The sequence below is a fragment of the Narcine bancroftii genome, chromosome 10 (genome assembly GCF_036971445.1).
Source record: "Narcine bancroftii isolate sNarBan1 chromosome 10, sNarBan1.hap1, whole genome shotgun sequence".
Classification (NCBI taxonomy): domain Eukaryota; kingdom Metazoa; phylum Chordata; class Chondrichthyes; order Torpediniformes; family Narcinidae; genus Narcine; species Narcine bancroftii.
In genome coordinates, this window is record NC_091478.1 from 41,523,944 (window position 1) to 41,536,323 (window position 12,380).

The 12,380-nt window shown below is 40.1% G+C and overlaps 1 protein-coding gene across 9 annotated transcripts in view; it reads left to right on the forward strand.

Annotated features, from left to right (window-relative positions):
• arid5b (AT-rich interaction domain 5B) overlaps positions 1-12,380 on the forward strand; it is a 137,355-nt gene that overhangs the window by 104,624 nt on the left and 20,351 nt on the right. For all 9 annotated transcript variants that reach the window (XM_069900744.1, XM_069900746.1, XM_069900745.1 and 6 more), the window contains one exon: positions 11,232-11,430. In XM_069900744.1, coding sequence (XP_069756845.1) covers positions 11,232-11,430 — 199 coding nt within the window. The remainder of the gene's footprint in view (positions 1-11,231; positions 11,431-12,380) is intronic.

Here is a 12,380-nt window from a genome sequence, read left to right on the forward strand (position 1 = left end):
TTTATTATATCAGCATCTGATCCACTTGACCTTCTAATCCCGGTGAATTAAATTTCAACATTCATCTCAACTAGAGGTTTGTATTCAGGCACCTGCCTACATTTTGCCCATCCCTTGATGAACGGCTCAAGCCCAAAATGTTGGTTATGTATCATTAGCTTTGCGACATAAAGGACACTGTTTGACCTGCTGAGTTTCTCCAGCATCGTGTTTTTACTTGTCTTGACTAATCAGTTCGTAGCGCCAGTTACTTTGGGCAGTTAATATGCCGTGCTGGTGAATGAACTGTAGTGTGATGGTGAACCACTGTATCAGTTAGCCCTGCTTACTGATCTGCAGAGCTGGTTAATGATGTATAACGCTGGTTAATCTTGAATGCGCAATTCACAGCAATGATTGATCTTGCATTAGCTCATCACAGGCATTGATCTGTAGCACTGGTTGATGCAGGTATTGCTAATTATAATGCAAATTGCAAGTTATTTCCATTTTGTTCCTTTGAAAGCTTCATGCAGCACAAAAATTCTGAGTGCATCTTCAGCGTTCGATACTGGACCAAGTACACATTACCTATCTTTCTAATTGCACTGAAAAAGATTTAATTACTGTGTTTCTTCCTGGTCATTGCAGTAACACTGAGCACAAAAACAAGCAGCTTCTAGCTGATACTGATAGAGTGGCCTGATTTAGAGGTTTTCTTTCCCTCAGGAAAGCAATGACTAAATATGTTTACACTGCCGATTCAGGCTTTGCTACAACACTTTAAAATGATTAAGTGGGGCAGTGTGCTGTCAGGATGAATTGTTCTCTGTTTCAGAACATGCACAGAGCACTGTGTTTATTTTCACATGAACTATTTTGTATTCAGTGGAGAATAAATTCATTTGATTTTTTCCCCCCTCCTTATGATGTCGTCTCATGCTGGATGGAAGCTTTTATTTTGAGCAAAGCAGAAACAATTTAATGCTGATCATTTCACTAATGTCCCTTGGGCTTGAACTGGTCCAAGCCTGCCTCTACTTTGTTTTAATTCAAATCAACTCAGATACTTTATAAGCAAATGTCTTAGTCAGCTCTAATTCATTCAACAACTATCCATCACTGTCAGAATTTAATACAAATTACCAGCTACTTGGCTAAGGCTCTTCACTGCTCTAAATTTAATTAGTTGGATTACTCATGATTAACTGTAAAGTCAGCATTGAATGTGATTCTCTCTGTGAGGTTCCGCTAAGAGTGTATTTAAAGTTAATTTTATTCGGGCCGTATAATTAGATTAGAAACATGAATCTGTTTATGAGTTAATTTAAAAGACACAGTTGGTATCTGCAAACTATTCTAGGGATCTGTAATCAGCAATTAGCCTCTTATTAGTTTTGCAGTCCTTATTTAAAATGTTAAGAAAACTGTTGGAGAATGTACCACTACAGTCTCGAAATTGAAAACAGGATAATTTTCCCTGCATGGCTAGAAATTGCCATATTAATGGTAGAGTGCTTTCTGTATGTTGACCCGCAGTCTGAACGACGCAACAAGAATGGTTTTCAACAATATGTTCTTTCTTAAAATATTTACAGATTTAACCTGTAAGATCTTGATGGTGAAATGGAGCCTGCCTCAAGAGACCAAAATGAGCTTTTTCAATATACAGTTTCAGTTGTTATAATAAAGCACAAATGTACTGTACTGCTAATTGGTAATAGTGGAAAAGGAAGCTATGACACAGATAAAAACCATCTTAGCCAACCAGGCATTTGTAAACTGCTGCTACCTTTTCAAGGGCAATTAAAGATGGAAAATAAATGCACGACTTGCCAGCTTGCCAATGAGAGACTTTTCTTGGGAAAAACTCCAAGCCTAAGAAAATCAGGAAAAGAAAGCTGGTTAACAATAGAGCTTTAGGAGATATTTCTTTCATCAGTTTGCTGTGCTAATGGATTAAATGAAGAAAGGGCCACACTGATCCCAACCTCCTCCCCAGAAGAAAATGTCATATTGTCATGCTTGGGCCAAGATTGTGAAAGTTAGTGAGATGTGGTCCCTCTCAAGAATCTAGGTCGGGCCAGTTAAACAAGAGAATCTGAAGATGCTGGCCGCAGATGCTTCGGAGAACCCAGGCCCCGAAACGTTGGTTACCTTTTACTTCCTATGGATGCTGTGTCCTGCTGAGTTTCTCCAGCACGTGTGTGTAGATCGGGCCACAACTGTTCACAATATTTATTAATGACTTGGATATGTGGCTTTCTTTCCTGTCCTGTCAAAAGTTAGGAAGTCATGTTGCAACATTATAAAGCTTTGCCAATTAATGAATGGTGAAGTAAAAAATAAATGCTATTTGTGGCATTGATGGCACCTTTAAATGAGTAAAAGTTGTCCATTAATATTAATATGAGTGGGCCAAACCTTGGAACCACGAGGTCATTCAGTTTGGACCAAAAAAATAATAGGACATTGTATTTTCACCAACAGAACACAGTTGCAACTTAAATTTTAGGAGGGCCAGATATTGTAAGTTGCATCGCAGGCAAGTTCACAGAGCTTAACAGGAGAGACTGGGCCTTTAACGATTCACAAAAAGAGGAGGTGATGCAAAAGGATTTTAGGAGGGAATTCCAGAATGTTAGCCCTTGTTACCAGATGACAGGGCCACCAGTGATGGATCAATTACATTCATGGATAGTGTAGCAGCCAGAACTGGATTGATGTTGATGTCAAGGAGGGTTGCAGGCAGGTGGAAAAATAAATTTCTGACTGGTAGCACTTTCACTCCGTCCGCACCAGTGACAGAGACCTCCCATTAGCCAACCATTTCTGTTCTGTGTCGCACTCCCATACTTACATGTCTGTCCATGGCCTAATGTACTGTCCCACCAAGACTACCCGCCAGTTGGGGGAACAGATCTTCCATCCGGGCTCTCTCCAGCGAGATGGCATTAACATCAACTTTCTGGTTTCTGCTAACCTGTTCTCCACTTCCCCTCTTCCCCCCTTCCCTTCCCCTTTCCAGTTCTCTTCCCTCCCTTCATCTAGCAATCCCTCCTCCATTTGGTCACTGTTGTCCCCTCCCTCCCTTCTCCACCTATCACCTCCAGCCTTTGTGACCGCCCCTCCCCCTTACTCTTTTGTTCGGATGCCTACTGACATTTTTCCATACCCTAATGAAAGGCTCTAGCCTGAAATGTTGGCTATGTATTTTTGCCTTTGCTGTATAAAGGACACTGCTTGACTTTCTGAGTTTAGCCAGCTTTGAGTTTCTACTTAAATTTCTGACTGGCAAAGTCATGTAATTTTTTTCCCCTAAAAAGCTGTGTGGCGACCATCGCATCAGCTACTTCCTTACTCCTGCACTGGTGTCTTCCCACACCAGTGTGTTGTCATCCCTGGTGGAAGGCTAAAGGAGATTGCAGAAGGTCAGAGCATGCAAGGATTTGAAAGCAGTGATTTTTTTTTCCCAGACCAGGCCTTGCAGAACGAAGAGCCTGTGAAGGTCCACAAACACAGGGGATATGTTAACAGGACTTGATTGCCTGATAGGTTTACTAGTTGACCTTAAAATTGTTTATTGGTATGTCTACAGAGATACGGTGAAAAGCTTTAGTATGCATGCTATCCAGGCAAGTAAATTCGTGCTGATGCACAGCAGGAAGTGCATTAATGAAGCAAAAGTGTAGGGTGTTGTGTAACAGGAAATCAAAGAGTTCAGGGCATAGTGTTATAGAGGTGAAGTACAGGGTACAGAGCAAAGTTAAAATAGTGCAAGGCATCATGGCATCATTTTTGACCTCTCTAGGAACCTGATGGCAGCAGGAAGCAAATTGTCCTTGAATGTGGAGGTTCGTGCTTTCAAGTTCCTGTATCTTTTGCCTTATGGAATGGAGGAGAGTGTGACTGGGGTGGGATGGGTCCTTTAATATGTTGCCAGGTTTCCTGAGACCGCTGGAGTTACAGGCTGTGTAGAAAGAGAGAGCCTGGCAAGTAATGTATTGAAGTAGACCAATTTTAAATGAACAATAATGTGAGTAAGGATTTCAGCAGGAGATGAGCTGAGTCTGAGGGGCAGTGGGGCAATCTAGCAGATGGCATTCGGCAGTGATAGAGATTGGAACAGATTGTGAAGCACATGCAAGATGTCAGCATTCTGAACAATCGATAAAAAAAGAAAATCCTGCAGAGAGGGCAAATCTGAAAATGCTAGAAACACTCAGTAAGTCAGGCGGCAGACTCAGTGCTACACTTCATGCCCTATTAATGTGCCCTGTTAACAGATGGAAAGTATTGTTTCTTTGAGTGACCATGCTCTTCACTCCAATTTATACGATCACATGCCCAAGACAATCTAGAAACTTGAGCACATTTTCTGTTACTGTTTCAGCGCTGCGTCAAGCCAGAGCTCATCTTTTGGGTGAAATCTTCCTTCGGAGGTGAACACTCAAGACCTCATGGCACTATTTCCCACAATCCATGCCAATTAATGCAGTAATTTAATAAAGAGCTACTTTTTGAAACTTACTATAAACAAATTGACTGACATCCTGCACAGCTTTAACAGCGAAGACAGTCTTTCAAATATGGAGCCAGAGTTATGCAGCACAGAAGCTGGCCCTTTGGGCCAACCTGAGACCGTGTGGCCCAAGTTGCCTGTCTAAGCCAGCCCCATTTTCCTTTGTGTAGTTCATGAATCTTTCCTATCCATATACCTGTCTTTTAAACATTACAATTGTGCCCACCTCTACCACTTCCCCTAGCAACTAGCTCCATACTTTTTAAAAAATCGTATTTTAAAAGTACAAAAGCAAGATATCCCAATTTTTATTCTTCAGAGTATTTGGCCCCAATATGACAGAAGAGCTCTCTCTCTTCTCCACAGCCCCTCTCAAGGCTCCCAGAGGGGGTCTTTCTTGTGGAAAGGTGTGCGGTCATTGCTGCTCTCAAGGGCTTGAGATCCCTGGGGTGTGAACCGTATTCATCTGTTCACTTGAGTCCAGCATTGGGATGACCACTTGCCAAGTTAGCAGGGGTTATGGCTGAGTTTCTGCCATAACATTTTCCCTTGGGGAGGGGTGAATGTGCCACCCTCCCCACCCCCCTATCAGCAATGAAACATTTCGGGACTTGCTGAATTTTGTCAATTTGGGCTCTTAGTTTTTCATTCTTCAGAGATTCATAACATAATTTATTTTTTGTCAAGGTAATTTTAAGCTGTTGCACTGGAAAGTTGGCAAGGGGTTAACAAACAACCATTTAGAAATTACTCATTATCATCTGCTTTTTTTCACACATTAAATGGTGATTGGCAAAATGTCAAGCTACATCCAGTAAAATATTTTGTTGGTCTTTGCTCCAGACCTGAAGTGAAAGGTCTAACAAGAAATTAATGTGAATTGCTGACTACAGCAATTTGAGTATTTTGCAGGGTCCGAATCCAAAATGATGAACACAAGTTGCTTCAATAAACAGTTCTTCAGACTAATTTAAAACAGAGCATTGCATTCCATCCAACTCTGCTCGTATTACAGTAACCTTACCTCTGTGAGGAATCAGTAAAAAAAAATGCACTGCAGCAAAGTCTCTGTGTTTACTTATTGTCAAAGTTTAAAAATTCACCAATCTGATGGTATGTGCTCCACATTCTCTCAGGCTTTTGCATGCCTGTAATTAAGTTGAGTTTTGCATCATTTTAAATGTGTCTTTCAAGGGTGATCAGATTCTTTTCTTTGGAAAGTTTCCTGTGATCTTTGTTTTTCTGGAAAGTTGATAAGATTCACCGGTAACGCCACAGATCAAAGGGCGGTGAATTTGTCTCGTGTTGAGTGCCCCGAGTCCAGGTAGGTTTCAGCAATTGCCAAACCTGACGATTCCACTTGTGCAACTGAAGGGCAGCACATTATTGTAACTCTCAGTTTTTCTTTCTAACTGATGATTATCTTTTAAACTGAGTGAATTGGATCAATGCCTGACCTGCCATTTTGACGTTATGGGTTGCATTCCCATTGAGATCTGGAACTTTTGTGTAGTATTTCATTCAGACTGAATCCTTGAGTCTGTTCTAAACTCACTTAATTCATGATTATTTTTACTATCATGGTTTAAGCATCACACTGGAGCTTGATCTTATTTTGCAGATTGATGGGTTGTTTATAAAGTAGTGGAATATATCATAGGATTGAGCTATTGTGCATTTACACTAAACCAGGCTATCATTAGACAGGATGTCCCAATCGATTAATCTCTCCACCCCCGCTCTGTTGTTACTGTGCCATTTTCGTACCGCGTATCATTGAAGAGACGCTATAAATCACTTTCCCCAACCCAGACAATACTTGAAAATGTGGACTATTGCTTATTTTGTTTCTTCAAATTGTTTAAGTAATTCTAGTCAAGAATATTGTTTCTTTTTTTTCAGCAACAAATATTTTAATACATGTGCCAATCTCCTGCTTTTTTTTCAGATTTGTTGTAAATTTTCTGTTTTTTTTGGTTTGATAAGAATGTTTAAATGCTGATAGAATTGTGATTGCCCCAGTTGAAAGCTACACTCTGGTTTAAAATTGCAAATGTAGTGTGGGATGGGTTGATAGAATCAGGTCACGATGAGTAAAAACTTCAGGACACATATTTAATGGTACATGGATATGTTTCTGATACTTTTGTTCAGTTACTGTATTAACATTAAAAGTGCATTCAAAATCACAGTCAATCAGTGTTTTTCCACTTGAATTATTCAGCCTGAATATAGCTTTAGGGCTTAGTTTACATTCATAACCTATGGCTGACACTTATTCCCATCCATGCTTGCCCTTGAAAAGTCAGTGGTAAGACTCCTTGTAATGGAAGTCCTTGTGGTGAAGGTTGTCCCACACTGCTACTGAAGGACCTGCTGAGTTAAATGTTTTGCTCGCAGGATCTTACACGTCCTTTCCAGCAAACATTTGCTTATGAACCTCGGAACCAGAATTGTTTTGCAAGCTTCCTCATGTCCAAAAAGAAGACTGTGTTCAAATTTCCAACTTACTCCCATGTGGATCAGAGACCGTGGACCAGTTTGCCTTCGTTTTATATGCTGCCCTGATTAATATGGTGTTTTGGGCCAAAACATCATTTCGTTAAGAGTGTGAAGGAAGGCAAGCTAGAGTTTCCTGGGAATAGAGACATTATTTGAGGCTGTCCAGTAAGGGGTCAGTTACCTCAGCAGTTGCACAGACTGGGAGTAAATTACTGCCCGATAATTCACTGGAAGGGATCAGATGACATAATACAACAGGAGGGCCAAGTTCAATCAGCAAGAACGTAGTGTTTTGAATTCCAGGCAGTCCTTTATCTTTTATTGTCCTGGATCTTGATTCCATTAGAAGGCTCAGTTGAAATTATTTTTCAGAGCTTATCAGAAGGCCACTTGCCAGGTTTTTTAAATGTCCAGTGTGCAGTTTGGTGAAGTTGTGTGTAACATGACAATGTTTTTATCCGTACCACATAGGGTACGGGATGGGATTAGATGCCAAGATGAAGGAAAGTGGCACTAACATTAATTTAGAAGGGTTGACCTAGTTATGCAAAACCAATTCAAACTTATACAGCACCAAATATTAAACTGGCAGGGGCACTGTTATTCTAAATACCCCATTAGTTTGCCCACCTGCCAGAGGGTAGACTAATGAGGAGGATTTAACATATTGACGGGGGATGATTGGATTGGTGTTGAGGTGAGGGATCGAGAGACCGAACGAGAGGACATTATCAAAGTGGTAACTTCCATCCAGCCAGTATGCTATATTCTGTGACAAATACAGCCTCCCACATCAGGGCAAGCTGCCTAAACACGTTGAAATGGGGACTGGATTAGCAGATGAGAATTAGGAGATGCTGAAACGATGAGAAGAGGCTAGAAAGCGGGGCTTGGAATGGATGGTTTTGCTTCTCGAGTAAAATTCTGTGCGACGTACATTTGCCTGCAAATGCGCCTTATCCTTGGCACCACTAAACTTCAGTCTCCTCTGTACTGCACAACCATTCCTATCTGGGCTACGTAGCCTTGTCCTTTTGTGTAAAGATATTTCTCTTTACTGTTATTATTTCCCTTAGTTCCATTAGATAAATGGAGACAAAATGCTTTTATTTTTAAATCTCACAAACCCTAATGCCTCTCAAAAAGCAACCATCAAATTAATTTTGTTTAATACCTGCCTCTTTGGTTCTGTGTAATTCTTAGACTTTTTTTAATACAAAAAATCTTGGATTGATTGATTTCACAGCCAGCGTAGATTTATTTCCATCCAATTTTATAGCTGTCATAATATGTGCTGAACCTGTTACCGTTGCTATTCATGAAATGTCAATGCAAAAAGCGAATTATAGTGCAACGTGACAAGGACACAGCTGTTGCTGTGTAATAAGTTCAGGCAACAACAAAATAACAGTTGCAAGGACCGGTAGAACAGTAATTTTCACCAAACGGAGCTCTGTTCTTGATACTCAGCAGGAGCTAAAAAACAAAATAATGATATGATGTGTACTGTCAGCATTGTTAGTGTAATGGCTGGTGGAGGGAAAGTTTACGACTATGGAGAATTTAATGAGTGTTTGTGCTATTTATGTGAAATCATATATCATGTTTGTTCAGCTGCTGTCATGGTTAGCTGCACAACCGGAAAAAATGATGTTTTGTTTATTCCCCCTCTCCAAATTCCATCACTGCATTCTAAAATAAAACCTCATGTCTGTACCAAGCAAATATCAGCTTTTGAAATCAATCCAGTTTCAATGTTTGCACCTCTGAAGGATAATTCCTTGCGACTCTGTAGTCTGAATACAAAACCGTGTCGAATCCCCAAAATGAATGTTGTAGCAAAGGTACAAGCAGAAAGTGAATATTGACAGTTTTGGAATTGTATTCAGCTGTTGTTTTCATTGTAACGTTGCCAGTAAGTGTTTAGACTGTTTCCTCCAATTCCTAGATAAAATGTTTAGCAGAAGGAAAAAGAAATAATGTTCACATTCACTTAAAAATCTAAACAAACCCTATCTTTGAAGGATCAGGCATAGAATGTGTCTCAAGTTTTAGGCTGGAATACCCTTTGAACCTAAGCAGCACCTCCCCCATCCAAAGTATCGTGTATGTTATTATCTGTAAGCAAACTCCCTTTGGTCTAGTTGATTAATTTGCTTTGATATTTGGAGAAAATTAGCTGTTATTGCTAAATCTTCCAAAGAAGGGAAGGCAATTTGTGAAATTACCCATATATTGCTGTACTTTGAATTCTGAATGCAGTGTAAAGGCAAATATTCAGGATTAATAGCAAACAAAGTTTGTGCATTTAAGAGCCAGTAGTTCAAGGGGATTTTTAAGATTGAGTTGAATCCCATGAGCATTCTGCTGTTTGTACTTTGTGACTTTTCCCTGTGCCTATTTTTTTCTTAATTTATCGTCTGACCTGATGCTCAGAAGCAGCAACCGATTAATCTGGATATCCACGGCAAGACTGATCGCCAGGAACAAGCAAATCTTGTGTTTTGATTCCAATTTTACCTTAGTCATGACTTTACAGATACAAGGAACATTGAATTCTAGATCTCCTGCAGCTGGCAGAGATCTCCAGGCCAGCTGTGTTAAATGTATTTTTACCTTTGTCTCACTGCCAGCTTTTGAGCTCTGTGAAAAATAAAATAAAATAAAATGTTTCACGTCCCAGCTGAACTGTTAAAAGAGATTTAAAAGGGAAGTTGTAACCATAGGCACCTAATTTGCTCGCAAACAAAGTGAGCCATTCTTTTATTTTGAAGATAGGCTTGTATAACAAACTGGAAAGAAAGACCTTTTCAGAAATCACCATAGATGGAAAAGTAGAAAGAATGTTGGCTCATTAATCTTGTCAGGCCTGATCTCACTGAATTTAAGATTTCCAATCTGGCCAGTGCAAGAATGTTCACACGGAACAAGAATTTTTATTATATGACCTCAAATTGATTGAATTGCAACAAATTATGAATGTAAAGGATTTTTTTTTCAAAAGACTTAATTCTCTTGAATAAAGAGAAGAACAGTTAGTGGCAGGGTGAAAGTATCCAAGTGAATTTTGCTTGATGCCAGTTTGCAGCAGTTAACTCTCAGGGTTGAAAGAGTTGCAGGATTGATTAGTGCTCTTTATTTGTTATCTTCGCTCTGAATCACCCCAGCATGCAAAAGGACGACTTTACATTTGTTCAGTCTTGTTTGTTATCACTCGTGTACCACTACTCTTTAATCATTAGATTTTTTTGGGGGTCCTGCCTGCAAGACAGATACCACTGCCATAAATTTGCATACCTTTTTCATCTCGCATTTAATGGAGAATACAGTTCAAACTAAATTCCCATCCACTGCATTAATGTGTTATTCATTATATAAACGTTACTCTAACATTACTACAGAGACCAGGAATTTGGCTGATTTTCACTATTTTGGTATCTGTGTTTCCAGTGCTCAGAAAGAACTTTTTTCCAGTTTTAGCAGCTGTAAGATATTTAAACATTCCTTGTAATGGCATCTAATGATAAATATACCCCGTGGTCTTGAGCTGAGCATTTATTGCTGGCAAATTGCCATTTCCCTGGCAGTAAAAGCTCGATCAGGCCCCTTTCTGTAAGGAGAATGCGCATTAATATCCATGCTGGCAATATCTTCACTCTGGAAATAAGATATTTGTAAGATTAACTAGAACAGGTTAGAAAGAAAATCAGAAACTTCCCAGTTTGAGTAATGTGTCATTATTTTGCTATTTTCAAACTGAGCCTTGTTTAAAGGCAAAGTAGATTTCTGACAGACTCATTGAAACTCAAGTTAATATTTATAATTGCTTTGCTCGAACTTTAATCCTCCTGACCCAAAAGCAGTCACAGTCCTTGGATACCAAGTTGCATTTCAATCACATCCACATGCCCACCCCCTACTGAATCTTTCCTTAAATTTGATTGTGTTCCCGAGGGCTGGAACTGACTAAACACACATCTGCCTTGTTGCTTGCGATATTGATTTTCACCGTCACTTTTCCTCCCATTGACCAAAAGCAGGAAAACCACAGAGAATGAAAAGTATTTTTGAAAGTCCTGCCTAGTCGATTCCCTGAAAGAGAACATCCTCCAGTCCCCACACCCACCATTTAGTCTTGCTTCTGTATTAAAGGTCAGAGCCGATGTAACTGTGGCGTGTGCTTTCACTGAGCTTGTCTCTCACCGTGCGTGTTTCACGGCTGTTGCAGACTGATCCTGCCCTATGAAAGATATATCAAAGGAGAAGAGGACAAGCCTCTACCCCCAGTCAAGCCTCGGAAACAGGAGAACAGCTCCCAAGAGGCAGAAAGCAAGATGAAGGCAGCTGGAACCAAACGGAAAAGTGAACAAAACAGAAAAGTGAAAAAAGAAAAGGATGCCACCCAGAAAATGAAAGACTACTCTGAGGTTAGTGTTGATCCCTTCTCCCCTGGAAATCTGTTTACTTTTGTTGTGTTACAACATCGTTCTGCTTCTCGAAAGTGCCAGGTATGTTATTTCTGAAACTCTTAGCATGTTGGAAACTGTCCCATTTCTACAATTTGCAACTTGCACAGAGACAGCAAAGCTACAGGTATGTGGCATCAGTAGGGTTTAAACCACTTAGTTAAGTGCTGGACAAACATTCTCGTCTAACCATGGGTTCCTGGCCAGGATTGCCGCATAATATTAGCCATATTTTCCTGTAGGTATGTTTCTAATCATCCTACAGCCTTTACACTGGTACTCAGTTCCAGATACAGGGATTACTGCATTTGGAGCTGTATATAGCATCAGTTGTGGAGTGACAAGTGCCTTTCCCTAATTATGCTATTAATTTAATTTCGCTCCCTGGCTTGGTGCGAAATTCTTGTGTAGCGTGTAGAATTGCCGGACACTTTAAACTGTACTATGCGCACATGATTTGGAATTGCACATCCATCTGCACAGTTGCCACGTAGTTCATTTTGACTGTGGTCACATGTGCTTTCATCACTTGGTTCATTTTATACCATTACCATGAGGTTGATGCTTAATGGTGCTGTACCATTTTGTGTGACCATTCCACGTGGTTTGGTTGATGCCGTAGGTGCTGGTTTCACACGTGCTGTTGTTAGTAACCAACTCTCTGATGCTCAGTTTGGGTTTCACGGGGTCCACTTGGCTCTTGACCAAAGAACTGATTTCCAAAATTGATATTTATTTGTTACTTAGCTGTAGATGTCATTTCACTTGCCAGTCCTTGAAAGGTCAACTGGATTGGAGGGGTTTGACAGCACACGTGGAGAAGATTGAGCATAGAGGAACTTCCTTCCTGGCTGAATTTTAGGGCAGTAAGATCCCTGTTATCCAGAACTCAAGCAACTGGCAAAAAAAAT